At 36.5% G+C, this 27133-nt stretch overlaps 1 protein-coding gene across 10 annotated transcripts in view; it reads right to left on the bottom strand.

Annotated features, from left to right (window-relative positions):
- TTN (titin) overlaps positions 1-27133 on the bottom strand; it is a 265304-nt gene that overhangs the window by 203434 nt on the left and 34737 nt on the right. For 9 of the 10 annotated variants that reach the window (XM_016152571.2, XM_036235757.1, XM_036235759.1 and 6 more), the window contains 12 exons: positions 26181-26441; positions 25378-25641; positions 25022-25282; positions 24642-24902; positions 23915-24175; positions 23263-23404; positions 23008-23173; positions 21687-21918; positions 19876-20160; positions 19515-19640; positions 14528-14716; positions 9061-9117 (listed from right to left, as the gene is read on the bottom strand). In XM_016152571.2, coding sequence (XP_016008057.2) covers positions 9061-9117; positions 14528-14716; positions 19515-19640; positions 19876-20160; positions 21687-21918; positions 23008-23173; positions 23263-23404; positions 23915-24175; positions 24642-24902; positions 25022-25282; positions 25378-25641; positions 26181-26441 — 2505 coding nt within the window. Of the gene's footprint in view, positions 1-521; positions 7976-9060; positions 9118-14527; positions 14717-19514; positions 19641-19875; positions 20161-21686; positions 21919-23007; positions 23174-23262; positions 23405-23914; positions 24176-24641; positions 24903-25021; positions 25283-25377; positions 25642-26180; positions 26442-27133 lie in introns of those variants that run through there. The other variant, XM_016152570.2, reaches the window with a different exon arrangement.

The raw sequence follows: 27133 nt of genomic DNA, 5'->3' as shown, positions 1-27133 counted from the left end.
AGTAAGCATAATTGGAAAGTAAGTGTATTTGAATTCTTTTAAAAATTAAATTTAAATTAAATGTTTAATTTTTTTAGAATTAAATTAGAATTAATATGTTTAATACAATTATGGTACTCAAAAATTGCTCAAAGCAGGCGATGAATATAGTCATTAAATAACAGTGAATAATTTAAGAGTGGGGGAGGGAAGATAATTTTATTACTATATTCTATTGTTTCTCTCATCATCTGTTACAAAATTAAAATTTATTCTAAATTATATTAAGAAAAATTGCAACTGGGATAACACATAGAATTGAACAATTAACTCTGAGGACTTCTGCTCCAAACCCTCATTTTCAGATAACAAAAATTGAATTACAACTTAATGAGATTTATGTTCACATTGGTACATAGATACAATACCAAGGATTTTGTGAATATATTAAAATTCTAAATTTGAAAAAAAAATGTCACTTAGAAACATATGTAAATCTTGAATCTTGAATGCTTATTAATTTCCAGTTTTAAAACTGGAAAGTGACAGGAAAGCTTACTATCTTGTTAGTTGTATATAATCTGAAACACAAATCACCATATTGCCTCGATTCAAAAAGCATTCCACCTCCTTTTTCCTAATTTTAAAGATTCTGAAATTGGACTGCAGTTCGAAATCTATATAAATGTTATACAGTAGTTTACTTTTTCCTCAGGCAAATATTAATACTGCATTTTACACTTGATGCCATCTAGAAAATTGAGAAAATGAGATGTTTTCCAAAAGTGGAAGCTCTTTATTTGCACATTCTGCAAATACCCAGATGAACTCTATCCAATCAGTACCATGTGTCCCTTCAAAACCAGCAAGAGTTAAGACACTTAAGAAGAGAAATATTAATAACAAAAATATTTTTAAAGAGATAAAAAATATATTCAGATTGCAACGTAAAACTGATTATAGAGTTAGTTACTTGTTTCTGTCATTTATCTAAGTCCAAGTAAATAAGCATGGATTTAGTTGCAAAAGGGTTATAATTTCAAAAATAAAATACTCAGAGTGGAGAGATTTTCACTTACCAATGTCATTGCATGGTCATCTGACAAGATCTCCCATTTTACATTTTACTTTACATATAGTTTAGCTGCTAAAAGAGAATGCATTCTGCTGAAACACTTTGGGGGTGGGAGGTGGGGTAGAATGAGAGTAAAGTAGAAATACAAACAATTAGGTAGCCAAAAAAATATTTAATTGTGCTTGATTTTTCACAGCATAATTGACACAAGTGATGATTCCACAGTTTAGATAACAGAATATTTACATGTTTTACAAACAAGAGATGTTTACATGGAGAGCATGTTTTCCCAGGGGACTTCAAAGTAATGCATTCAAATAGAGTTGACATATTTTGAAATTTATTAAATCTATATAATTTAAAAATATGAAAGCACTCGAATTGATGGTAATAATTACTGAGGCATTAAAACATCGTACAAGAAACTTTAAATTAGGGTGAGTGCTGCACAGGTCTCAGCCATTCCTGATTTGTTGGTAGCTACACACCTGTATTCACCTTCATCATCTTTTACTAAGCTCGTTATGAATAAATTGTGAAACCCTATACCACTTTCTTCAGCACTGAACCTTGCTCCTTGCATCAGTTTCCCATCTTTGTACCAGTAAACTGTGGGTCTTGGAGAACCACGAACTAAACATTGAAAATAAGCCACTGTGCCTAATGGTGCATAACAGTTAGATATACCTTTGATAAACCTAGGAGGCCCTTCCACAACCTGAAATTCAAAAAAGCTGTCTGAATATTTGTGTTTTAAGACTAATTCTTCCTTCAAACTGCTTAAAGTTACTTTACTTTTCTTTGTGATCATAGCAAATATTTCAGAATCTCCCATGGTGAGAAATCCCCGACAGAGAGCCTCTCCTACACAATTCACAGCTCTGCACCTGTATGTTGCGCTATCGGAAAGACAAACGTTTCGAATTTTAAGGGTGTGATTTCCGTTCTCTTCACTAATCACATACTTAACATTATCTGGCTCTATACACATGTATTCTTTATACCATTTAACTTCCGGATTAGGGATGCCTATGACTGAGCATTTGAACACAGCGTCTGAATTTTCAGGAACTTTAAAATCACAAATAGGCATTATAAAACGAGGAGGCATTTCAAATACTTCGAAGTCAATTTTTAGATCTTTGTCTTCTTCCCCTCTTGAAGCCATATTTGGATCTGCTAAATTCAATGGAAGAACATCTAGACTCACGATCATGCTTTTATGATCTGGAGTAAATTCAGGAACTGTGACTATTTTCACTTGCTTCTCAAATTCTTTAACATCTTTTTCACTTAATTCAACTTCCAAGACAATTTCTTGAGGAGAAGGTGTTCTTGATGATGCAGTATTTTCCAAATCAAATTCCATGACATGCTGATGTGTTACTGGAGGTGGGAGTGCCACTACTCCTTCTTTTTGGGGTACTATGTCTACATTTGCAAAGCTCTTTGCTTCCCCTATGATGTTTACAGCATGACACATGTACTCTCCTCTCTCACTTTTTTGAATGTTAGAAATTTCCAAAGAACACACATTCCCCACCCTTTCTATTTTAATTCTTTCATCTGGCTCTAGCAAAGATTTGTTTCTATACCATTGCACACCAGGAACTGGAATGCCCTCAACTTCAACGATGAAGCCTAATGTTGTATTTTCATATATCTTCCTTTTGGTCAGAGGTTCAATAAAAGACGGAGGCATTTCATTGTCTTTTGGTTCGATGGCTTCATTTGGTGTACCAAATGAATCAGAACGCCACATTTCATAAGCTGAACTTCTCTCTCCAGTAGGAGTATGAAAATGTTCATTTGGTGTACTGTCCTCTCTTTCTATTTTTGATGGGTACCTTTTGACGTTTCCAGTGGGGTTTGGTCCTCCAATAGAGATAGAACATTTGTCAACTGTTTCTCCTCCTAAAGGTGTGGAATATCTCTCTAGAGCCTCCCCCGGGGGTGTGGAATATCTCTCCAGAGCCTCCCCCGGGGGTGTGGAATATCTCTCCAGAGCCTCCCCCGGGGGTGTGGAATATCTCTCCAGAGCCTCCCCCGGGGGTGTGGAATATCTCTCCAGAGCCTCCCCCGGGGGTGTGGAGTATCTCTCCAGAGCCTCCCCCGGGGGTGTGGAATATCGTTCTGTTATCTCACCTTCAGAAGGCGTTGAGTACCTTTCAGCAGCTTCCTCTAAAGGTGTAGTTCTTTGAACAGTTTCATCTCCCGAATGTGTTGAGGATTGTTTAGTTGTATCTAATGGAGTAAAATATAAATCGGGAGACTTTGGAGTTTCAAAATGTTCAACAGAGGTTGGTGGGGTATAAAATTGATCTAACTCAGAGATTTCTTCACTGGTTATACTTCCCACATCAATTGAAATATCCGATTCAGGAGAAAATGGGCGACCTAGTGATTCCTGTTGTTGGTTGTAATATTCATACACAGTGTTGAAAGTTACTTCTTCAACCTCCATGGATGTGGCCGATTCACTCTGGACAAGTTTTGCCTTGTCCTTGCTGTCTTTAGTTTCAGGAACTTCATGCTTTCCAGCAGTAAGTAAATATTGTGTTAGGGAGAATTCAGATCCCATTACTTCTGCTGTACATGCCTCATCTAATTTGGGGAAATTTTCAGAAAAACAAGTTTCTATTTTTTCTCCTTCAGGAATGAGGAAAGAAGTTTCATTTTGAACTTGAAGTTCTTCATAACATCTTTCTTCTTCAGAGACATCAGTTTTTTCACTTATTTGTTCATTTGGATTCTGTTGTTCCTCGGTCATCAAGAATGAAAAGCACTGGCTCAGTGAAGGTTTTCTGTAGTGTGTGTCTGCTTCCGGACCATCACCTTTGGGGTCTCCTAAAATTCCAGTGGCATGTCCCTGAGTCCCTCCATTCTGCTTTTGAAATGAGGCCAACTCTGGTTCCAGTGTGTGTTCCTCCTCTGTTTTACAAACCTCTAAAAGCTTTCCCTCAATTGCTACTTTTTTCAAAAGTGAAATGAAACTTTGATCTCCATTTTCCGAAGAATGTTTTTTCTCAGAAAGATCAGTTTCTCCTTCATCTACAGATGAGGTTTGAAGTAGGGCACATGATTCACTATGGATTTCTTCAGGAAAAAATTTAAGAGAACTATCAGTATTTAAAATTTCTAAATTTTGTTCCTGTATCTGTTGGACTCCTTTTTCCAAATAAAAGGTGTTTTCATCAATACAACTCTTCTCCATCACGGTCCTGTTTGAAAACTCCTGACCGGAAGAAATTTCTTGATTGGTAAATATATTATTTTGCATGCTTTTAGAGGTATTCTGTGTATCAAATTGTAATATTTCAGGGCTAGGAATTTCTTCTTTATAAGGCGTTTCCTGCCATTGCCTAGTCTCTTGCCCTTGGAACTCCTCAGCTGGATATCCTATATGAGAATACATTTGTTTTAGATCAAATACAATGTTCTCAGCATTCTCAGCTATTTCAGAAGTAGGAAGCTGGATTTTTAAATAAGCTTCTTCTGGTTGACCACTATCTAATTCTTGGGATTTTAAATCTGGATTTTCTACTTGAGAGTGAAACTGCTTAAGGTCAAATGTAATAGGTGCTTCATGTTCAGCCCTGTTAGAAACTGCACATTGCTCTATAAAACCTATTTCCTTCTGTTGTTCCCGCTCTTGTGCTTTGAATTCCTCATGAGTTTGAGCAGAAAGCAGCTTTAAATTCATTATGATGTTAGATGAATCTGGTTCAGTGTTTGACATTTTCTCTGCCTGATGCATATTTGCCTTTAGGTCACTTGATCTTGATTCTCTTTGATTTAATGGAAAGTCAGTATTGTCAGACTTCTTTTGAGGAGGATTAACGAATGATTTCCTGGTAGGTCTTTTTTCGAGAAGTCCCTTTTCTACATGTTGTAACTTTTCAAAAGCAATAATTCTGTGCTTCACCTTTCTTCTTGGGTAATATCTTTCTTCACCAAGGGGTTCTTCGTATGCGATGCTAGATGAGTCTTTTGTATTGAAACTATCAGAAGTTTTCTCAGAGCGGATATTTGAGAAACAGTCACTTTGGGCATATTCTTGCACATTTATCCTTTCTGATTCACTATGTTTTCCAAAATCATTTCTTACCTCTTTCCTAATTTTATCTTCACTGAAATCATCAACATATGGATAAAAAGTACCCTCTGCTTGGTGTAGCTTTGATTTTTTACTTAAATGTCCCTCTTTTCCTTCATCCTGACATTGTATGAGTTCAGCCCTGATAGGCCTGTTGGTTTTTATAGACCTAGAAGCACACTGCATAAATCTGGGTGGTTTTTCCCTAGAAGATGTGCAATAAACATAGCCTTTCGGGTTTATCTCCTCTGTTGTCTCAGGGCTTTGAAAATATTCCGTTATGTAATATTCTTTTACATAAGATTGGGAAGTTAAAGGACCAGATGGATAATCATAAAAATGTGCCTTTACAGATTCTCCCTGAATTTGATCTTTAGAATATTTTTCATAAATTCTACCAATATTTTCTAATTGACTATATTCCCTGTGAGAGACAGGTTCCACTGTTAGATCTGAAACACTCTCAACTGTTCCAGAATTGTTTTCAGCAACACATTTATATTTCCCAGAATCTTGAGGATTAACATCATTAATATATAATCTGTGGCTACAATTAACTTCTTCAAACTGAAACTTTTGGTTCTGCTTCAAAGGGGCTCCATTTAGAAACCATGTTACAATTGGCTTAGGCTCACCAGATAGTAAACATTCAAGTACTATAAAATCCCCTTCTCTACACCTGGCATGTGTTGGCATTTCTTGTAATATTTTTGGCGGCTCATTAGTAATATCAGATGAAAATATAAATTTGTATTTCGGTGACTGAGTAGCTTCATCTCGAGGTACAGCTTTAGGTTCCAACTCTTCAAACTGAAACAATTCTCTTGAGTCTTTATCCTGTTCTGGGGTAGGAGTTGCTGCTGTTATCTGAATTTCTACAGGAAAGGAAAGCAATTCTATGTCTGCAGTGGGAGGAATAGGTGGGTTACTCTGTAACATACAAAGATTCATTTGGCCCTCTTGTCTCAAAGATGGATGAATGCCTTCTGCTTGGTCAAACACCAATGACAGCTCTTCTTCCTCATCAGTGTAGTCATGCAACGTTGGGACTTTATGTGCTTTGACACCATGCCTTTGTTTTGCTTTCACTTTTAGTACACCAGTTGTTTTCACTGTCCCATATTGGTTGAACAGCACACAGTTAATAGAACCTTCATTTTGAGGAAAAACGGAAGAAAAAGTTAATGTTGAATAGTTTTCCAAGGTATGAATGATAAAGCCTTGATTACGTGGGATAGGTATATCATTATTATACCACGTCACTATGGGTTGAGGATATCCTTGAAAATGACACACAAATGTACAACTGTCACCTTCATAAACTTCTTGAGATTCAATTTCTTGAAGAAATGAAGGTGGGCAACGTTGTGGACGTTTTTGGAAAGAATTTTCAAAAAATGCTGTGTTTTCTTCTTGTTCAGTTTTGAATTCATCGGCTCTTGTGGAAGTGGAGTATAGTGATTCTCTCAAATCATCCTTTCTTATTCTTTCACTATCTATTTCTTCACCTTCCTTAATATTTTTAAGTGTTCCAAAAGATCCACTGGCATGTGGTATAATAACTTGAGACATCTTTTCAGGAGTCTCATATGTTTCCTTGTTCTTCCTTACATTAGTGAGGTAGTTAGATGACTCTTCGATTTCCGTTTTGTTCATAATTTCTTCAAGTTGTCCTCTTGCTTGGGTATTCTCATTTACTAGAATACTGCCATATAAATGATCTTTTCGTAGACTTTCTCTTAGAAATGCCTCTTGGCTCATTCTTAGTTCAGTCTGGAGAACTTCTTCATTAACAGTAGTTTGAAAGCTTGTGGCAGATTCTTTAGATTCTACATACTGATCCATTCGATTAGGAAGGGCATGTATATTTTGGACCATACCCTCAGTTAAATTATCTGCCTTATTTCTATTTTCAGCTAGATCAGATACAGACCTGCTTTTTATTTCTTCTCTGGAGAACAAAATACCTTTATCACTAGCTTCACTTTGCAAAGTTCTTGAGCTTAGTTCAGATGACATTTCTAAAAGAGATAATTTCTTTTTCTCCATTAACATTTTTCTAGCCTCTCGTAAACGGTACAACTTAATTTTGGTCTCCTCATCCAGGAAATTTTCACCTACATTAAGCCATTCTCTTAATTCAGATTTACTTTCTAAATATTCTTCATCATACATAAGATCTGTTTTCTTGCCAGGACTTACTGTCTTAAAATGTATAGTTCGCATCATTCCCTTTTGTTCAACATCTTGTTTTTTGTTAAAGGGAGAGCCAGTAAACCTCAGGTCAACCTTCATTCTGTCTTCTCTCCTTTCAACTAAAGTCTCCATATTTTCATGTGTCTGTTCTGCCCTTTTCAGAAATTCTAAATATTTCTCATCTTGGCCTTTTTGAATAACGAGCAATGATGCAGTTGATTCAGCTGACCCTTCACTATTAATTGCTAATAATCTATAACTTCCAGAATCTCTATCTTGGACCCTTTTAATCTCCAGGCTGGAAGAGTGATCATGTAAATCACTCTCAGTTTTTATGACCCGTCGAAGACCTGTTGGGAGAGGCCGATTGTTATGAAACCAAGTCATTTCTGGAGTTGGACAGGCAATTAATCTACACGTAAAAACAGCAGATTCACCCTCTAAAACATATTTAAATGTAAGTTTTTGGGTAAAAGAAGGCTTGAAATAGTCAGGCCAAGAGCTTGTAGATAATATTCTATTTGCATATCTTCTAGCAGCCGTGGAGCTGTGATCTAAGTCTTCAGAATCTGAAAAGGCATCACGTGCATCTCTCTCTGGACATTCAGATTCCCCCTCAGAGAATAATTCTGAAAAAAAATAAAATTATAAAGCATTTTACTATTTTCCATAGCATTTGAAAAAGTTGAAAATAAATGAAATTGCAAAATAAGAAATGAAATAAAATGCATGCTACAGATTCTCACAAATCCATAGAAAAAATTCACTCACCATATTTGTTCGAATAAACGCAACACCATGCTCTGTTTAAAAGATTCTGACACGAAAATCGTTCGTTGTCTGGTCTTTTCTTCAAACTGTTGAAATTTCTTCTTGAACAAGCAAAAATGCATTTCAAAATAACATGTTCTGTGCATATTTGTTTTGAGAACAGGAAAACTTTGTTCCTTTGATGGCTAAGAGGAGAATCTTACCTGACTTGCAGAGAGTGGAATAAACGCCCTTTCTGATCCTTTTGATTGTAGATTAAATAATTATATTTTTGAGAATTAACTATTTAAAAATATATCCAAGAACTATAACCATAAATAATTAGCTAAAGTAATATGAGAAGGCGTTTATTCGAACCAATACAGCCATAAAGTCACAATGTTATGCAAAGAAAAGCAGGCAATAAGGATCCCATAAGGCAGCTATCTGCAAGCCAGTGTAAGAGACGTATCAATGTTAAAATGATATATGTGCATGAAGTGTACATCAGAATGGGAATGTAACATTTTCACACACCCTAAACAAAGTAGCATTTTAATCATAATTCATTCATGACGTTGCATTCTGAGTATGACAGGTTATTGTCTATTGTTCCATTTAATTCACTGTAATTTTGAAAACAAACTTCTACTTCATGATTTCATGCATTAAGATACCAACTTTTTCTAATACACACTTTTGAAAATGGCTACAAACATGAAGTTGAATATGGATGATAAAATTTAAATATAAGATTTTAAATTACCATAAAACAAATTACTGTGAAATGCATGTAACCATCAGCATACTAAACCAGGCATGCGACATAGTAATATATACTCTAGGAGATATATTTGTATATCTATGTCACTTTTCTCAATAATACTTAAAAAAGAAGGCAGATCAAGGATTCTATTAATCCTTCGAAGTTTCTATTTAAATCTCACATTTAATATAACAATACCTTTCATCTCCACCTCAATCTGCTGTTCGATCCTCTCATGCAAAATTGATTCATGGGCTAAAATGGAAAAACATATAAAAATTTTTAATGATTAATTCCATATACTTTCTGCCTCATTTTATGATTTATACAATTAAACTTTCTATTTATTATAATAGAAAACTACATCTCTGAAATGCATCAAAAAAAATTCATGCCAGAAAAATCGATGAGCTAATAAAGTACATGACAACGTTGGCAGAAAGATTTTAAAACGTTTTTATTTTAGGTTCTTTATGAAATTTCCACATTTAGTTCCATAATTTCGCATGCCTTTACATGCATTCAAAAAAGCAATCCACAAGCTAAAGGAATATTCTTTTTTTTTGTTTAATGTCTATTGACTGAACACCTGCTAAGAGATGAAGTCATTTTTAGAAGGAACATGCATTTTCTAACTTGCCACCTTTCGTTGAGGGTTATTCTCAGGTTTTTTTTTTTTTCTGTGAAATTAAGCATTTTCAGCCAGTAAATATTCCTTTGACTTGAACCACCTTTTAAATTTTAAATTACATAAAGTCCAATTACATACTAAGAAGCAAAACCAAGAGTCATCAACTCAAAATTGCTTTTATTACATAGGAAAAGGTACATTCTTTAGACACAGTTGTCTCAGGGATTGTTTCTCCAGAAAGGCGGGTGCCCTGGTACCACTCTCACCCCACAGTTCGTGTGACATTGTGTCAATATGCTCGACTCCTTGGCTTCTCAGTTCCTTATGGTCTTTGGCATGAAGTTAATGACAAACTTGATGTTTTCTTTGACGATGCTCTCTTTACTTCACAGGTTGTTTTAATTTGCGACTCTTTGAGTGTTTTAATACTTTTAGTGTCTGAACCAAGGGAAATATTTGTAACTGCTCTGGTTTGTGATTCTTTGGCTAGGTAAGAATAAAGTTAGGAAAAGGAATAAATTAGCTGTGTTTGTAAAAGTAAAATACGTGCTGAATTTAGAGAAGTTGGAATGTCATTAGGATGAGAAGAAAAGCAGCATGTTAGTCCCAAAACTAATATATAATATAGCTATGCTTACTGTGCGCATAAAGATTCTATTCAAGCTAACTTACGGTGTTTTACATTCTTACTTGATCTTCGTGGATAACTATGTAGCCTATGTAAAGATATTGGGCCACAATAAAAGAGGAGCATATAAAAATTAGTCCTAGATAACTGCTTGATTCTTCACTTTTCAAACACTTAAAAGTATTTTATCTTTTAATTTTCATAAGTACAAGTAAGGCAATCTGGACTTTCCAGGAAAAAAGTGCTCATGATCCAAGAATGCTTTAATAATATTCAGTTGGAACTAGTGAACTAGAAATCCTGGGGTGAAAATGTCCAACTCAAATCCCCTCTGGGAACTTGGTGCTCAAGTACTGTATGATGGCACTAGGTTCTTTAGGAAACAGGTTGAAACACCTATATTTCTCCCACTTCCACAGCGCAGCTAATTCCCAATAATACTGCTGCAGAAACTGCCACAGTTGTCATCTATAAGATCTGTAGATGACAACTCCAGATAAATAGTAACCGTGTGATTACTGCACTAGCTAGCAGCTGCAGTTAAATTCAGGGTCAACTCTCTGGATGGTGGAATTTTCCATCTCACCTGCTTAACTAGGTCTTAGTTCTTGAGTATTCCTTTTGTAAGCTTTGGGAATATAACCAGAAATAACTATAGAGCAAAATGTCAGATTAAGGAACAAAACAACCTCCTTTCAGTGAGTGTTATAGATACATTAAAGTTAATTTATGGACTTATTTCAAAATCCACTGTAGAGATGGCTGTGCACATAGCACTGTATTGCCCCCTCCTCATGTCTAACAACTCAATAATAGTATGATCAGAGCAGGGAAAAACTTGAGGTCATAGGTCTAGATATACCCCTGGAGATTCCCGAACTTCTATCAGCTCCCTTCCGTGGCATTTCGTGAAGCTCCTTTGCTTACAGATACAGAGCATGAGCTTCTAGCACCTGAAGAATAATTTTATTATTTCATTAATATCCAAAAAGAAAGTCCATGGATGAGAGGAAGAAGCTAACCCTTGCTCAGACAAATTTATTCACATCTTTTCAAACATAGTAGAGAATCAAGCACAGTAACAACAAAAATAATGATCTTGCCACGAGATAATTCTATAATTCCCAGAAGATCAGAAGCTGTAAAAGCATCATAATTTATTGTGAAATATCTAGAGACTATTAATTTTGGTGCAGATAGAGCCCTATTATTGTCAGTGCCCAATTTTTAATTTTCATGGCCTCCTTATAAACAGCTAGGACCTCAGATCTAAATACAAAGGGCAAATGAGAATTTTTGAGTCTCCTAAAACTGGAACAATTAAATTTAAATTTAACACGGTGTCAGGCACAGTAATAATACTCAACAAATACTTGAACTATAACATCTTAACCTTCTTTGGTATACTTCCTAGGTGGCCCACTTGGTAAGTATTAGAAAAAGCAGTGCACATGAAATGAACCTTAACTTCCTGAACCTGGATTTGAAAGTTCAACTTCCCGAATCTAGACTGGAAAGTTAAATGTTCTTAAAAAGTTTGGCCAATAACTTGGCTGACTTTCATAGGTCATTTATGACTAGAGTGCTAATTGAGAGATATTCTAATTAATATATTCATTGATTTAATTTGCATGACAGAAAAGCTGCGGAAAGCAATGAAGATGAAATGAAGCGAGTCATAGCTAAAAATCAAATAACCACCTTCGACACTGAGTACTGCTGTCGTTGTCTTCTCTCCATACTCGTTGTGTACAATGCAGCTGTACAATCCTTGGTCTACCAGCTGAACATTACATATAATAAGAAACTGAATATTTCCGCTTTGTGACTGCCTCACTCTCTCAGATTCCTCTATCTTTACACCTTCATGAGTCCAGGTTACATCAACGGAAGAGTCATCTTCTAAAACACAGAGGAATTGAGCAGTGTCGCCACACTTTACAGAGAGGTCCTGAAGTTGCAGGAGAATCGTTGGAGCCTCACCCGTGGTCTCTTCGGCACATTTTTCAGATGACTCAGTGCTTTCTGCAATTTGTGAAAGGGATGCAGTATGGTGCAACCCTACATCTCGAACAGATGCAGCTGTGTGGGTGGAACTTTGAGACACACTTTCAAAAACCTGCACTTCATATTCATATGATGATCCTTGAAATGACTTAATTTCGTTTGGGGATATTTTGCTCTCCTGCTTTGTGAAAGAGGAATCTGCCACTGCCTGGGACTTGGTGGACTTTCTTACCTCTTTCCCAGAACTTTGCCTAGCTAGGGCTTGCACTGTATAATCAAGTGACAAGAAAAAGAAAAGAATATTAACATTTAAGGTTTGTCACTTGGCTAGGTTAGTAACATAAAATGGCATGGAAGATGAAAATGAAAGACATCATTGTAGCTTGGAAGCAGCATGCCAGATGAAGTATGCTCTAGGATGTCAGCGTTACATACAAAAAAATTCATTCCCAGTGATCCAGTGATGAATGGATGATGAAGGCTCATGCAGATGCCATACAGTATCTTGTTTCTTCCTTCTGTTGTCATTGTAGGTATCCAGAGTGATAGAGTCAGTCTCCCCACTAATCTACCTCTCTCTTTTGATGAATATATTAGGAATACGATTTGTCCTCCCTCCACCTTATACTTATAAACAATGTACAGAAAATAGATCACTAATGATGCAATGAGATGTTGTTTAGAAAGGTAAAAATATCAAGCATAGTCGATGTCTAACAAAATAATTGCTGATGTAATGCTTAGAACACATACTTCAGTGAGATCTAAAGTACATAGATTAACCTGTAATTCAGACCATAGGGGGACTTGTTGGGTGTTACTTTATTAGTAAATTAAGGATCGATCACACTATGCAATGAGACAAACAGCCAAGACTCTCATTAGTAACAGTGGGAGTAAGGGGTAGGCCACAAATCAAAGTCTTTGAAGCAAGATGGGCTTTACCTTCTGGAGTCACTGTGAGTGTAGCTGCACAAGTGGCTTCCCCAGCGCTATTGGCTGCTTTGCAAGAATACTGCCCAGCATGCTCTGAGTAAGCATCAACTATAAGCATTAAAGCCATGCCTGTGGACTCCTCGAAATGGAAAACTACATCTTTTGTTGGTGGAATTGACTGCTGGTTATGAAACCACTGGATTTCTGGCTTGGGAATGCCAGAAACCCTTGCATGAAATCTGACTGTCTCCCCGCTGTGCACCCTGAGGCTTGACAGAGGCTGGATGAAGATGGGCTTTTGGCCAAGGGACTCCTCCTTAAATGAAACTGATGAAGAGACATGCCATTGGGAGTTTGATGTAACTTCTTCAAGTTTGCTAAATCCTGAAAAGAAGCATGCCAACCTTTAATGTTGTAACCTGTATTGAAACCCAAACTCATTTGGAGTTGTCTACAGATCTGTCTCAAATTCCAGTGGTAGACTAGAATCTAGTCCAAAACTACTGCTTTGTCAATGTATGCCACTACTGATTCGAAGTCACAGAAGTTCATTTCCATTTCTCAGACAAACAGGGTGAGACATCACTAGTCTAATGAACGTCACTATATTCTTCATAAAGGCAGTGGTGGGATATGCAATTAGGTTTAGGTATTCTTGTTTTCTGTTTTCACCTTTTTCTCTCTGGCTGTAAAACCAGCTTTTCTATTTTACAAACCTCTTTAAACATCTGGTTATTTAATAAGTGTTTAAAAAATTTTAAGAACTCAACAGTTGCTCTAAATTTTTATGTATTTGTATATACTTAAAACTACACAGACTTAATTAGCTCAGGAAAAATAGTCTGACTGTACAAAAATAGTTATCTCATTTTGAATCAGAGTGTCCCACCAAGGAAGTGTTTCTGATTATAATTTAAGAGTCCGAGGTAACAGAAATTTTAAACCATCATAGAACTATGCTCTACAACTCTCAGGTATTCTTTGAATGACTGTCAATATATCTAGCAGATGTACAGACCTGAAACCATCCAGTGTCACTTCTGTGAAATCAGAATTGTGTCAATACAATGGGGGGACAGTAACACTTTTTACATTTAAAAAATTTAAAATATTTGTTTTATTCTAACTAAGTGAGAAAACTTATCTACCTGTTTCTTTAAGCATATTTCTCCCTATTCTGATACATGCTGATCAGGAAGCATGAAAGCGGGTGATGAGAACAATACATTACAAAATGTTATAGAAACAAAGCAGGGCAAAATAAAAAAAATGATGTTTTGTGATTCATAATGAGAACAGGTAAATGAAAAGTGAGAACACAGCATATAACATGAAAGAATTAGTTGCATTAAAATAGAATAATAGGACCAATGATGATTTACATGAAATTTTTAGTGATCGTTACTGACATTGTAAGATTAGATCTATATTAAAATGTGGTTCTTAAGGTTGTTTTACTCTACCTTCCAGTCTCAAGTTGGCTGTGCTGGATACTTGACCCATGGCATTATTAGCAACAAAAGTATAAGTTCCCTCATCTTCTGGGTAAGCTTCAGCAATTTCCAGTTGGTAAGTGTCTTCAAATTGAGTCATTCTAAAGAACCGAGACGGCTTTATTTTCTTGTCCTTGCTGTACCAAGACACCTTTAGATCTGCACCACAAAAGAAAAAGGATATTTTAATCACAAAAACAAGTGGATATTTTAAATTTACCTGGAAACACGATATTGATTATAAGTGATTCCATTTCATATTTATCTTAATAACATTATATTGTAGGCATGCCATATCTGCTCTTATATATGATTTCTTTTCATCTTTAAGAAGGAAATACAATTTTTTAAAAAAACAACTTATAGACTGGTGGCAATGTTTAAAATTTTACCACTTAAGTTACATTATTTTTAAGCATTTGCGTGTCATGCAGTGGAAACAGCAAAGATTTTTGACATATTCAGTGACCTTGAAAAAGATAGTCCTGAAAAACAGTCACTATGAAGAGTTTGATCTGAAATTGTGGTTGCCTACTGGGACAGGAAGTAAAGAAAATCTGCACTCCGGTGTGCAGAAAGATCAATCAAAAAGAGATCTGAGAAGGTCAACATCTCACAAGTCTAAAATAGACACCCTGCAGGCTAAGGAAAAAAAAACCCTATTTTTTTTATTACCAATAAGCAAGCAAGGAAAGTTCCCAGCACTGAAAAAAATAATTTTTATAATGGAAAATACTTTATAAATTGAAAGAAATAGTCATGGAACTTAGACATCTTAGATAAATTTGGCTTTTTTCACAGTAATAGTAAATAATAATCAGACTAGCTATTTCTATGCAAGGAATTGAATCATCTTAAAATGATAAAAAATAAAAACACAAACAAAAGGTAAAATAACATTATTATGTTGTTATAGTTTAAGCTAATGGGCACTTGTAAAAATATTATATTTCATTAAAACAACAACCTGTAAGTCAAATGGATTTAAATCAGGTACTTGTTTTAAAACCCGAAATCAAAGCCATCTTGTTTCTGGAGGATGATCACTATATTGCTTCCTTATCTCAGCACCATCAGTGGGGTCTTCTAAAAGTCTAATCATCTAGCATGTGTTCGCATTTAGTATAATTATTGGTTTATGAATGTTCCCCTCCTTCCCATGATAGTATTAAGTTGTTTATTAACTATAGATTCTCCTTTTAAAGAAACAAATCTTTTCATTTTCCTGGAGAAAAAGAAAAGGTAGAAAATGTAATCCTGACACTACAACTTTCCAGCTGTGTGGCCTTAGACATGTCATTCGATCCCTCTGGACCAGTCTCCTCATTTGTAAGATGAGATATATAATTCATGGGCTATTCATTGCTTCAAATTGATGTGTAAATATAGCTATGAAAAGACTTTATAAACCACTGGCACAAGTCAGTCAATAAAGCAAGAATGTCTAACATCATGGACGGGATCAGCAGTGCCTTCGATAACATGCCAAAAGACAGGGCCCTGTGATACAATAGGTAATGCCATCACATAGAATTTAGAAGTCATCCTAGAGCTAGGTAGTTAGTTTCTTTGTTTAATAGTCAATGGAAATGGAAGGATGAAGAGTTTGGTGTGGCCCTTTACGAGGTTTTCTGCTTATTCCTACTGATAACTTCTTCTCTTGGTGAACTGAATGAAGCACGAGGAAAGGCATGAATTGCCAATGATAAATGAGCTAAAAGGTGAGACCTTTCTCTCTCTCGGTAACAGACTCGGTAACAGCTTCTGAGCTGGGCTGCCTTCATCTGTGATGGCCATTGGTTTCTTGTAACTTCTGTGAGGCCACCCACCTCACTGGCCCTGCTCCTTACCCCCAGAACTCCACAGTATTTGCTCTCTACATCTTGTTCATTCTACCTCCTGAATTCTACAATTTACTCGCTTCTTTCTCCTGATTCCTCTAGATGAAGCCTTGCCAACACTCTCCAAGCCTATGGTGATAGCCTCTCCCCTGGGCCCTTACCTACAATCTCACCTCTCACATCTGTTCATTCCTCCTTTCACTATCACAGTATCGTTTCTAAATAGCAAACCTGATCATGTTACTCAGTGGCTTAAAAATTCTTCATTGGCTCCTCAGTGTAAACAAGACAAAATCTAAAATCCCAAGCATAGACCAAACACTTTAGCATCTGGCCCTCCTTGCCCACCCATTACATTGCTTTTCAACCATACTTAAACCGCTTGTCATTTCCAGCACATGAAGGGTTCTTGCAAGCTTTATGACTTTGTGAATGTTGTTCTCTGCCTGGAACACCATTGTCTTCAATGATACTATTGATGCTTCAACACTCCGTCCATGTGTCTTTCTCCAACTGTCTCCCAGACAAAGAGCACTGAGTATGTGGGATATTACAGCAGATACAACCTTGGCAACTACTTGTGCACCTCCTCACTTACACACTGAGCTCCATGAAGGCAAGGGCCTGGTCTTGGCATTCCTAGCATTTATTTAGTGTAATGTCTCCACAGCAAGAACACAAATGTTGGTAGAATGAAACTGAATAGATGCTTAAATGAACAATGGGCATCCATCATTGCTAGATGAATTATTTAACACTTCTCTTAGCTAGCTGTCACTAAGTAAGCCTCCAAATGATAATGACTCATTACCTGTAGAATAAACACTAGAAAAAATGCTATTACAAGTTTTAAAATTCTATTTCTCCGAACTGCTCTTCTACCAGTAGGTGGCACCAGAGACCTTCCGTAGGCAACACTTTTACTATTAGGAAAGCACCACCAGACTGCTCTGGGCCCCACCTTCCATGGTTCAGCAAGTTACTCACAATCCCTCCCTCTCCCCCAATCCGTAGAAGGCAGGGCTGCACTTACTTTCTTAAGGCAATACCTGGTCAGAGGAAGTTGTGTAAATATTTTCAATCCTGGGGGCATAAAACTATGCTTTTAAAAGGGCATTTTATTGAATGAATTTATTTTTGTCATCTAGAATATGTTTACAAGAGGGTGCTAAAACCTATATATGTGTAATTACCACACATGAGAGTTGATAATTTCATGAATTGATAAATTCCATTCAAACATTTAAAGACATCAATCACACAGAAATGATAGAGATTTTTCTCTTTCTCTTTCTACCCCAATTGAAGTCTTATAGAAGGCTTCAAATGTATTTTTGCAACACCTGAAAGGCAAAACTATAATATGATTTACAAAAAAAAAAGGTACTATACAAATATTGTTAAGACTCACTACTTTGGACAATCCATATATTATTATTTGAAAAATTTCCTCTAAAAGTTCAATGAGTAGATGAATTATTTAATGTGGCTTTAGTGAATTTGATATTAAATTGCATTTTTCTTTATTGTGTTAGTAAAATATTATCAAATCAGTTTTCATTTCTTGATGTTTAGTATTTCTCAAATACTATGCTTTAAAGTGACAAACTATGGTATTTCTCCACGTTGGTCACACAATACTAGAATTTTATGTTTACATAATTCCTCTCTATGGCTACAATAAAATTAAAGTATTGAGCAACAGTCACTTGCTAGCCATGCCTATGGGTGCTTTGCATACATTATATCCTTTAATTATGCTCATAAAATCAAACAGGTCCATTGGGTTTCTAGATCAGCACCTCCCTCCCAGAGGAGGAAATCATTAAGTCATAGAAGTCCGACTGAAATACTAACTTGTTAAGGAAAATGGCTTTTGGCAATGTTGAGACCAGGTCATAAACTAATGGGAGAAGCATAATAAACAAAACAAAACAATAAAACTTATTAAGCAGTGCTATGAGACGCCCAAGCTTTGAGAATTTCCCTTTGGAGGTGGTATAAAATAGCCAAGTAAATGACAGTGTGGTTTTCATTGGGGATGAAGCTGATTTAGCTCGCCCTTATCTGAGGTCAGCCTATAATCATAATTGGCTTGAAATGGCTCCAAACATCTTGTCTCATTCTACCAAGGTCAGAATCCTGGGGTGAGGGCAGGGGAGGATGGTATTTGGGTAGCACACCCTGATTAAAAATCCTAACACTAACTGATTGAGGGATTACTATGATGGGTACTGTACTAAGTGCTGACTTGGGTTATCTAATGTAATCCCGATAATAATCTTAAGTGACCAGTATTAGTTATTTAACAATCCTTAATTTGTCTGATTAACAATTATTTATTGAGTATCTACTATATACAGAGCGATTCTAAGACAAAGATACACCCTGTGCTCATGGAGTTTCCGTTTGAGTAGCTATCGCTTTGCAGGTATCGGATTCTGGGTACTGAGACAGAATCCATGCCCTCATGAAATGGACATTCTAAGACTGAATGCCATAGCATTTTCATTTTATTCATGAGGGAAGAAGAACCAGAGAAATCATATATTTGCCTAAGGTCATAAAGTGGAGCAAAGATTCAAATCTAACCCCTCTGACCATAAAACCTTTATTTTTGACCATTGCAGGATACTGCCTTCCAAAGAAATACACTTTTTCACACAAACACTGTCCACGGATTGAATAATGTCTTACATATAAATAGACTCTTCTTTGGAAATCTTGGTAGATGCTTTATATTTAAACTAATAATAATTGCAGTTTCTGTAATTTTTTTTCAAAAAATAAAAAAGTACAACTATAATTATAAAGGCAATATAACATTTTCTAGAGTTCAAAACATTAAAAAACACTGACTGAATTATTTTTTTATTGTGGTAAAAAAAATAACAAGATTTACCACTTTAATCATTTTTAGGTATATAGTCCACCATTGAAAAACACTAACCTAATTTTTAATTCAATAATAATTAAAGTAAGTCTTCTGGAGAAGTCCTATTAAACTTCAAGTTATACATAAGAAATATTTGCAATGGAGTAAAAGTTGAGAACACTTTCCTCCCACATCATTTTTTTGCAAATGTTAGCAATGATACCTTTGCTTGTAAACCTACCTGTCCCAGAAACTCTGCACTGAAAACGGGCTGGTCGTCCCTCAGAGGTGACAGTGTCCTGAAGTGGGGTAATGATGGCAGGAGGATAAACTGGCATTTCCTGATCAGGAGACACAACCTCCGGAACTAAAGAAAAGAGATTCAAGATTTATAGTGATTGAGTCACCATATACACCCTACAGAAGGGAGCATTCCGATTTATCTTAATTTATGTCGCAGTGGAGCATTTTCAGATTTTCAAGGTTGGGTAGTAATCTACTTTTATGAGTTCCAAATTGTATGTTTAAATGCACTGGGAGAACACAAAAGCTGTCTTTTTTTAGGTTTTATTTAAAGCTGAGAAGTAGCAAGGCATTTCTACCTTCTACTGAGAGTGAAGCTGAGGTTGTGGCAACTCCGTAGTCATTCTTGGCTTCACAGGTGTAGACAGCTGCATCCTCTGGGAAGGCTTCGATCAGCAAAAGCGTGTACTCCTGCCCATCGTGAAGAAATTTGCACTTGAATCCAATGGAAAGCAGCTGCTCTTCCTTGTACCAGGAAATTTTGGGCTGTGGTCTGCCGGATATTACAGCGCAGAAGCGGGCAGGCTTGCCGGACTGCACAGTAACAGGTTGGAGTTCCTGCAGAACTTGGGGTGGTTCTGGAGCTGAGAGTAAATTAAAACAAAGAGCTCGTGAAGAAGCACAAGACCATGGGAGAGCCCATGAAACTCTACATTAATTTGTTGCCAGATGGTCACATGCCTGGAAACAAAACTCTGGAGTTGTGACATCTTTAGTTGCCTCAGAATAGGACATTCTTTGTGGCAGAATGAAGAAAACATTTAGAATTCTGTTCTTAAGTAGAGATAAGGACTTTAGAAAGATACTTTGGATATTCTACATGGGGAGTGGGGTGCTGAAGGTGTTGAGTTTCTCAACATAACATCGTTACTCTTGTTCTTGGTCTGGGTCTGGGTGTGGGCGTAGCAATGGGCAGTACCCTAAAGAATTCTAGAATGACTTCCACATGCTATCTATTTTAAAAAGTCATTTGGGCAAATCACATGGTGAGGTGGCTCATCCCATTCAAGCATGTTTGTTTTGCAAGTATTTGTGTATATGTTTTAGCCATTTATTTATATACAGGTGCTAGTGAACTGTATTAGTAAGTATGAAAGAATAAATGAATGTTATTTCAGATCTAGTTAAATGTAGTTAGGTAGATTTTTTTTTTTTAATCACCTTTCTTGTTATGCTAATGAAAGTATATACTTAATGTTTTGATGAGTGAGGGGAACTAGGTAACTCACAGGACCCAGAAATGGAGGAGAAATGACTTCTGTGAGGCTGGTTTCTGACACATAAAAAAGACTTTTACTTCTCTGAGCTTGAGTATCACTACTGCTAATACAGGAATAATAATAACTGGATACCATGACCATTTGATTCTTAGGGACTGAGGAAATGTTGGCAATATGGTTCATTTTTGTGATCCTTGAGATTACTCTTAGTGTTCCTTTATCTGCCTCAGGGATATCTGTTCAGAAGGATCTGGCCCAAGATAAGGATAGAAATGGAGGTTCCATTTTCTCTGCATATTAGGTTAGGCTCAGATCTAGGCCAACCTTTCAGCTCGTAGGTTTCTAATGAGGAAAGTGCATAGTTTAATGGCACTCCTCCAAGGACCCGGTAGCATGTGGAAATTCCCCTCCAAATAAGAGTTCTTGGGGCAGAGAGAACCTGTTCCGCATTGCCTGTGGCTCTCTAGGCCCTCTGTGGTCTTATAGGGGACTACTAGGTTCTCTCAGGTGCTGCAGATGAGAGGCTGGAAATGCCTCTTATCTGGAAATGCCACTAGTACTTAAATAGTTAGGCCCAAGTAGAAGAGCTGAATACTGTGTCTAGAAACCTATTTGGGGCTTTTCTTATAATTGACATACAGTGGATGTTTAATAGTGTTGACCAACAAATAAAGATCTAGCCATTAGGTGCTTTTTGGAAGTGGCATCTTACCAGTCACTTTAACAGCTGCTAACCCTTTCCCATAGGTATAATGTGAAAATGCATATAGATGTAAACACATGGTACCATGAGTTCTTTAGAAATTATCCAGAACTACCAGAACTTTAGTAACCTAAGGGGGAGGATTATTCCAGATGGAGCCACAAAAGATATTAATAACTCTACCTACCATTGACATAGAGAGTAACGGAACTCCTGTTCCTTCCTGCCACAAAGGTGTATTCACCGGCATCACTATGCCTGGTCTCAGAGATAAACATCCGGTGAATTCTTCTTTCTACAACATATTGGTGTCGTTCTTGTATTTGGAAATTGATTTCAATGCCATCTTTATACCAGTGGGCATCAACGTCATCTTCATTGACCTCAAACTCAACAACAGCTCGTTGTTTCTCAATAACCTTTGATGAAGCAATATAAAAAGAAAATTGAAGCCATGGTTTCCTTTCAGTTAACTTGTTCCTAAAACTGTTCATTTGAAGAACATGCAAAACCTATACTTTATGATATAATAAGATGACTGATTATAGCACATTATAATTTTTCCTGTCCTCAGGCAAATGGTACCCAAACTTCTATTGTAGAGAATCATGCTTATACCAGCACTGAGGAGAGAGGTTGCCCTAAAGAGGAAATGATTTTATCTTTAAATGTTTGCTTTTTAATTAATAATAACATAAACAGTGACACTATATATGTGGGCTTTTACTTATAAAACTCTTAAGTTACTATTCAATTTGATTTTATGTGATATGAACAACAACCTTGTAGACTGGAAGGAACAATTTTAAAAGTGAGGAAATAAAGGTTCAGAATTGGACAATAAAAAATGGAGGACATATCCAGTTTGTTTGTGTCCTCACTGAAGGCGTTTTCGCCATGGCCCAAGGCCTGTAATGCCTGGTTCTTAGATGAGCAATATGATGAAGCTAAACTCAAATGATATTTTTCTTAACGTGTTACCTCCATTATATCATGTGGAAAGACTGTTACCCATGAGGACAAGCTCTGTAAAGAACAAAAATGGCTGCTCAGCATCTTTGCTAGCCGTCTAGCTTTGCTCAAACTAGTCTTCCTCTTGGGCCTCAAAGTAAGTGTTCCCAGCTGAGTCTCTACATACCTGTCTCTCCATAACAGGCAGCTTATGAGAAGATGCTACCTTGCTCTAAAGCCCCTTAATTTTAGTTGATGTACAAACACCACAGTTTAAATTTTAGTTCTTTTTTGGTTGGTGCTGTTTGGAAAGTAGCCATCTATTAGACAATGAAGTTTCCATTGCTTTAATTAAAGAATTTGACAGCTACTAAAGACACATTTATTCCCTAAGTAAGGGGAAACTAACTAAATTGATATCGGAATGAGAATCTAAACAAGTAAGAATCAGCTGTGACCCCTGCGGTTAGACAATTTAAAAGTCAATAATTAAAATATAACATTATGGATTATAGACTATTGATGATTTTTCCAAAAATTTGGCAAATATATAATACCTGAACCTCCTTTTTAATGCTTCGGATGCGAACATCTCTGCCCTCTACAAAGAGGTTAGCAGTGGACATGTTGCCTCCTGCCACCACTGTGTACTGCCCAGCATCGGACATCCGGGTGGATGGGATCAGAAGGCGGTGGACATATTTCTCCTTCTGTATTGTTATTCTGTGGATGAAATGGAAATTTAAGTTTAATGTATGATACCTAAAAAGAAATTGGGAATTAATGGAATGTAGCAAGACAAAACAACTGACCTGTCCACAATCTGCAGTTCCTGGCCATCTTTCATCCACTGTACAGTGATGTCAGGTTCAGAAACTTCACATTCAAACACGGCTCGCTTCTTCTCTAGAACCTTAATGTCCTTAATGTGTTTCCTAAATTCTATGTGACGAGCTGAAAAACAGCATGCAAAAAAATTAACCTTTTAACAGCTTTATTAAGATGTAATCCACATACTGTATAGTTCACCCACTTAAAGTATACAATTCAGTGGCTTTTAGTATATAGAGTTGTGCAACCATCACTACAATCAATTTTAAAACATTCTTGTTATCCCAGAAAGAAACTATATATCCCTTAGCCATCACTTCCCAAACCCCTCTTGTTTCTCCTTAGACTTAGGCCAAGCTCTGTCTCTATAGATATGCGTATTCTGGAGATGCTATATAAATGGAATCATACAATATGTAGTCTTCTGTGATTGGCTTCTTTCACTCAGCATAAAGGTTTTAGGTTTCATCCATGCTGTAGCACATATCAGTACTTCTTTTTTATTGCTGAATAATAGTCCATTGCATGAATATACCACATTTTATTTACCGTTCATCAATTGATGCACCAATTAACATTTTATAATGTGTGTCTGACATTATTTTTACGGATATGACATTTATGAAGCCTTACCTTCCACATAAAGTGTGGCTGTTGAGGTAGCTTTTCCAGCCACAAAGGTGTAGTCAGCAGCATCTCCAAAGTGAACATTCCTGATGTTCAGTGAGTGTGTGAGCTTTTTAGTTCTCATCTGGCATCTATCAGTTGATTTTATTTCCACACCATTCTTTAACCATTTGTAAGAGATGCCTTCATGGTTCACTGTCACTTCAAATGTAATGGTGTCTTTTTCTTCAGCATTGATGTCCTTTAGCATGGATGTGATCATGATTGCTGCAAAAGGGAAAGGAAAGAGACCCCAGGAGACTTTATGTCAATATGTGAGTCATAAAAGGAGTAGAATGAAAACCTATAATTTGTTTAATATGTTTGTTAAGGTGATTACAGTTTAGAGATAGGAGCTATGACATCTTCCAGGTACCCCTCTCTCTACAGGATAATGCCAAACGACAAAAGAACAGAAAGAGCAAGTGTGACACCGGAGCATCTTTATAGGTAGCCTTGTAATGTTCTTCTAATTGGAAAAATTTATCTAGGTGGAGATGATGGTGCCTAACTCAGTGTGAACTCTCAGTAGACATTTCAATCAAGGATTTTTCAGTGGACTAATTGGTTAGGAAGGAAATGTGTAGCATATGGAATAACAATGAGTCTACTAGGTTATATTTACATATATAGGTATATCTATATATGTACCTATATATCTATATATAATTTATTCATTTATTTTTTTACTTACGGGTCACTTTCAGGGTGGCACTGACTTGGTCATTGCCACAGACAAACGTGTATTCTGCTGAATCCTCTGTGCTGGTGTTCATGATGATCAGTTGGTGGAGTTTTCCCTGTACAACTATCTTGAACTTTTCACTCATCTCAATTTCCACACCATTCTTCAGCCACATAGAAGGGATATTGAAGTGAGACACCTCACACTCAAAGGAGGCAGATTTTGTCTCAGGTACCTCAATGTTTTTCATGGTTTTTGTAATATGCAATGCTTGGGAAAATCAGAGAGTACTTGAGTTAATATATTTTATTTAGATAAATAGATGAAACAAACAAATGACTACCTGGGAATCATCCTGGGAAATGCAGTAGGAGCTGCCTGATACTTACTCTCCACAAACAGTTTAGCTTTGCATTCCAGTTGTCCCACCACAGCTGTATATTCCCCAGCATCCGAGGGGGCAATATGCTGCAGCATCAGTTTGTGGACCTTCCTCTCTGAGACTAGTCTGTGTTTGTCGCTTGGCTTAATCTCCACATTCTTGTGGAACCATTTTACTGGAACTGTGTCATGGGAAACACTAACTTCAAAGGCAACGGTGGCATTTTCTAAAGCGGTCACATCCTTAGGCTTTTTAATGATCTTGACGGCTAATAAGGAAAGTTGAGGCAATTGAATTACATAGTTAACTTAATGGTGACCATGAACTGGCAGCTTATAATAAAATGTTTCCAAGTCAACTTACTCTCAACGTGTAGCCTGGCACTGGCTCCTAGCCTTCCAAGCTTGTAGCCATAAACAGACTCATCCACAATGGCACAGTTTTTAATTCTCAAAGAGTAAACCGTTCCTTTCACTGAGATATCATACTTGTCACTGGGTTTCAGCACGACCCCATTTTTGATCCACTGGACACCTTTTACATTAGGGTGTGTTAGCTCGACGGTGAAAACAGCCTCCTGTGTCTCCGTCACTGTGAGGTTCTTCAGAGTCTTCTTAATTTTGACAGCTGAAGACAAATTTATGATTGGTTTAGACAATAAAGATGGTTCAGCAAATAAAAGAAGTCCTGAATGAGATCATTACCTGATCATCTTGTAAATGAATGGTTACTAAAAATTTTGCAGTTACACAGCACCTCTGTTTTAAAAGACACTTTGAGATTATTTAGGAAAACCGGGGATCTAGTTTGAAATATACATTGTGCATTAATTTTTTTCTATACTTGAATGGGAGGAAGTTTGCAAAACCATATAATATAGCTTAATTGATTGAAAAGAGTGAAAGAGGAATGGAGAATGAGAATATCTAATTTAGCTGTTTCACAGAGCTAGAACCTAAGAGATGGCTTCTTCACATAAACACATCTTGTAAACAACTTCACACCTGTGGTCTATGACTCAGAAAGAAATCTTAAAGAATTTATAATGATTTTATAAAATTAAGATTTATGGCATCCAAAATGTTTATACCATCTGGCTTATAAAATGTAACTGTCAAGAATGCAATATGATTGGAAATGGATAAATCTGTTATTATATCACCGACCTTCAACTTTGAGTTTGGCAGATGTTTTAGAGGTGGCCACCTTGTAGGTGTATTCTCCAATGTCATCCAATTTGGTGGCAGCAATGATAAGTCTCCTTTTGTGGCCATCCGCTTCACTTCTGATGTCATTACTCAGCGGTAGGTGTTTGCCATCCTTCAGCCATTCGCCTTCAGAATCAGGGTTGGCAACTTCACATTCAAACACAGCTTCCTGGGATTCAGCTACAGTCTGGTCTGTGAGTGGCTTAGAGATGGCCCCCCCTTTGGAACAAGAGAAGTACAAGTGTGAGTCCTTTAAAAATATTTGTAAAATAAATCTTTGAATTTATCAAATTTAAAATATCAAAATTTAAAACATGAATTTGAACATCACAAAATGTCTAATAAGACTATTTTAACCCATATTGAGAAGGTATCACAGAAACACCTTATTCTAAGTATGTATGACTGCTAACCAGGGAAAAAATTGGAATCAGGAAGGTTTTGCAAATGAAAAGCAACTGTCAAGTTAATATGGAGTTCTGAGACCCATCACGTGCAGCATACCACCTGGATGACATCTAACACAATTCCTTTTTCTTCAAAAGCACTCTACTCAGTCTTCTAAGGATTAGTTATTAGGAATAGGTCTTATATTTGATTGCAAAAAAATTGCTAAACAAAATGTCTAAGTCATCAATGTTTCTATAAGAGTAGAGATTTTTACAATAAAAATCACTGTTTTGACAAATGAATTCATCTGTCCTATGAAGGTTTCTCCCCATTGCCTCCAGTGTCATCATCACTGGCAGAAATAATTACTTCTCTAGCAACTTAGTTGCTGATGTATCTTCCCCTCTCTAAATTGTGAATTCCTTGAGAAAAAATATCATGCCTTATTCCTTTTTGTGTCCTGAGTTCAGAGCAATGTCTGGATATGGTAGAAAGTTAAAAAGAATATTGAGTAAAATCAC

Source organism: Rousettus aegyptiacus, unplaced genomic scaffold (genome assembly GCF_014176215.1).
Source record: "Rousettus aegyptiacus isolate mRouAeg1 unplaced genomic scaffold, mRouAeg1.p scaffold_m13_p_2, whole genome shotgun sequence".
Taxonomy (NCBI): Eukaryota; Metazoa; Chordata; class Mammalia; order Chiroptera; family Pteropodidae; genus Rousettus; species Rousettus aegyptiacus.
Note: the sequence above shows the minus strand (reverse complement) of the source record. Positions and strands in the feature narration are given on the sequence as shown.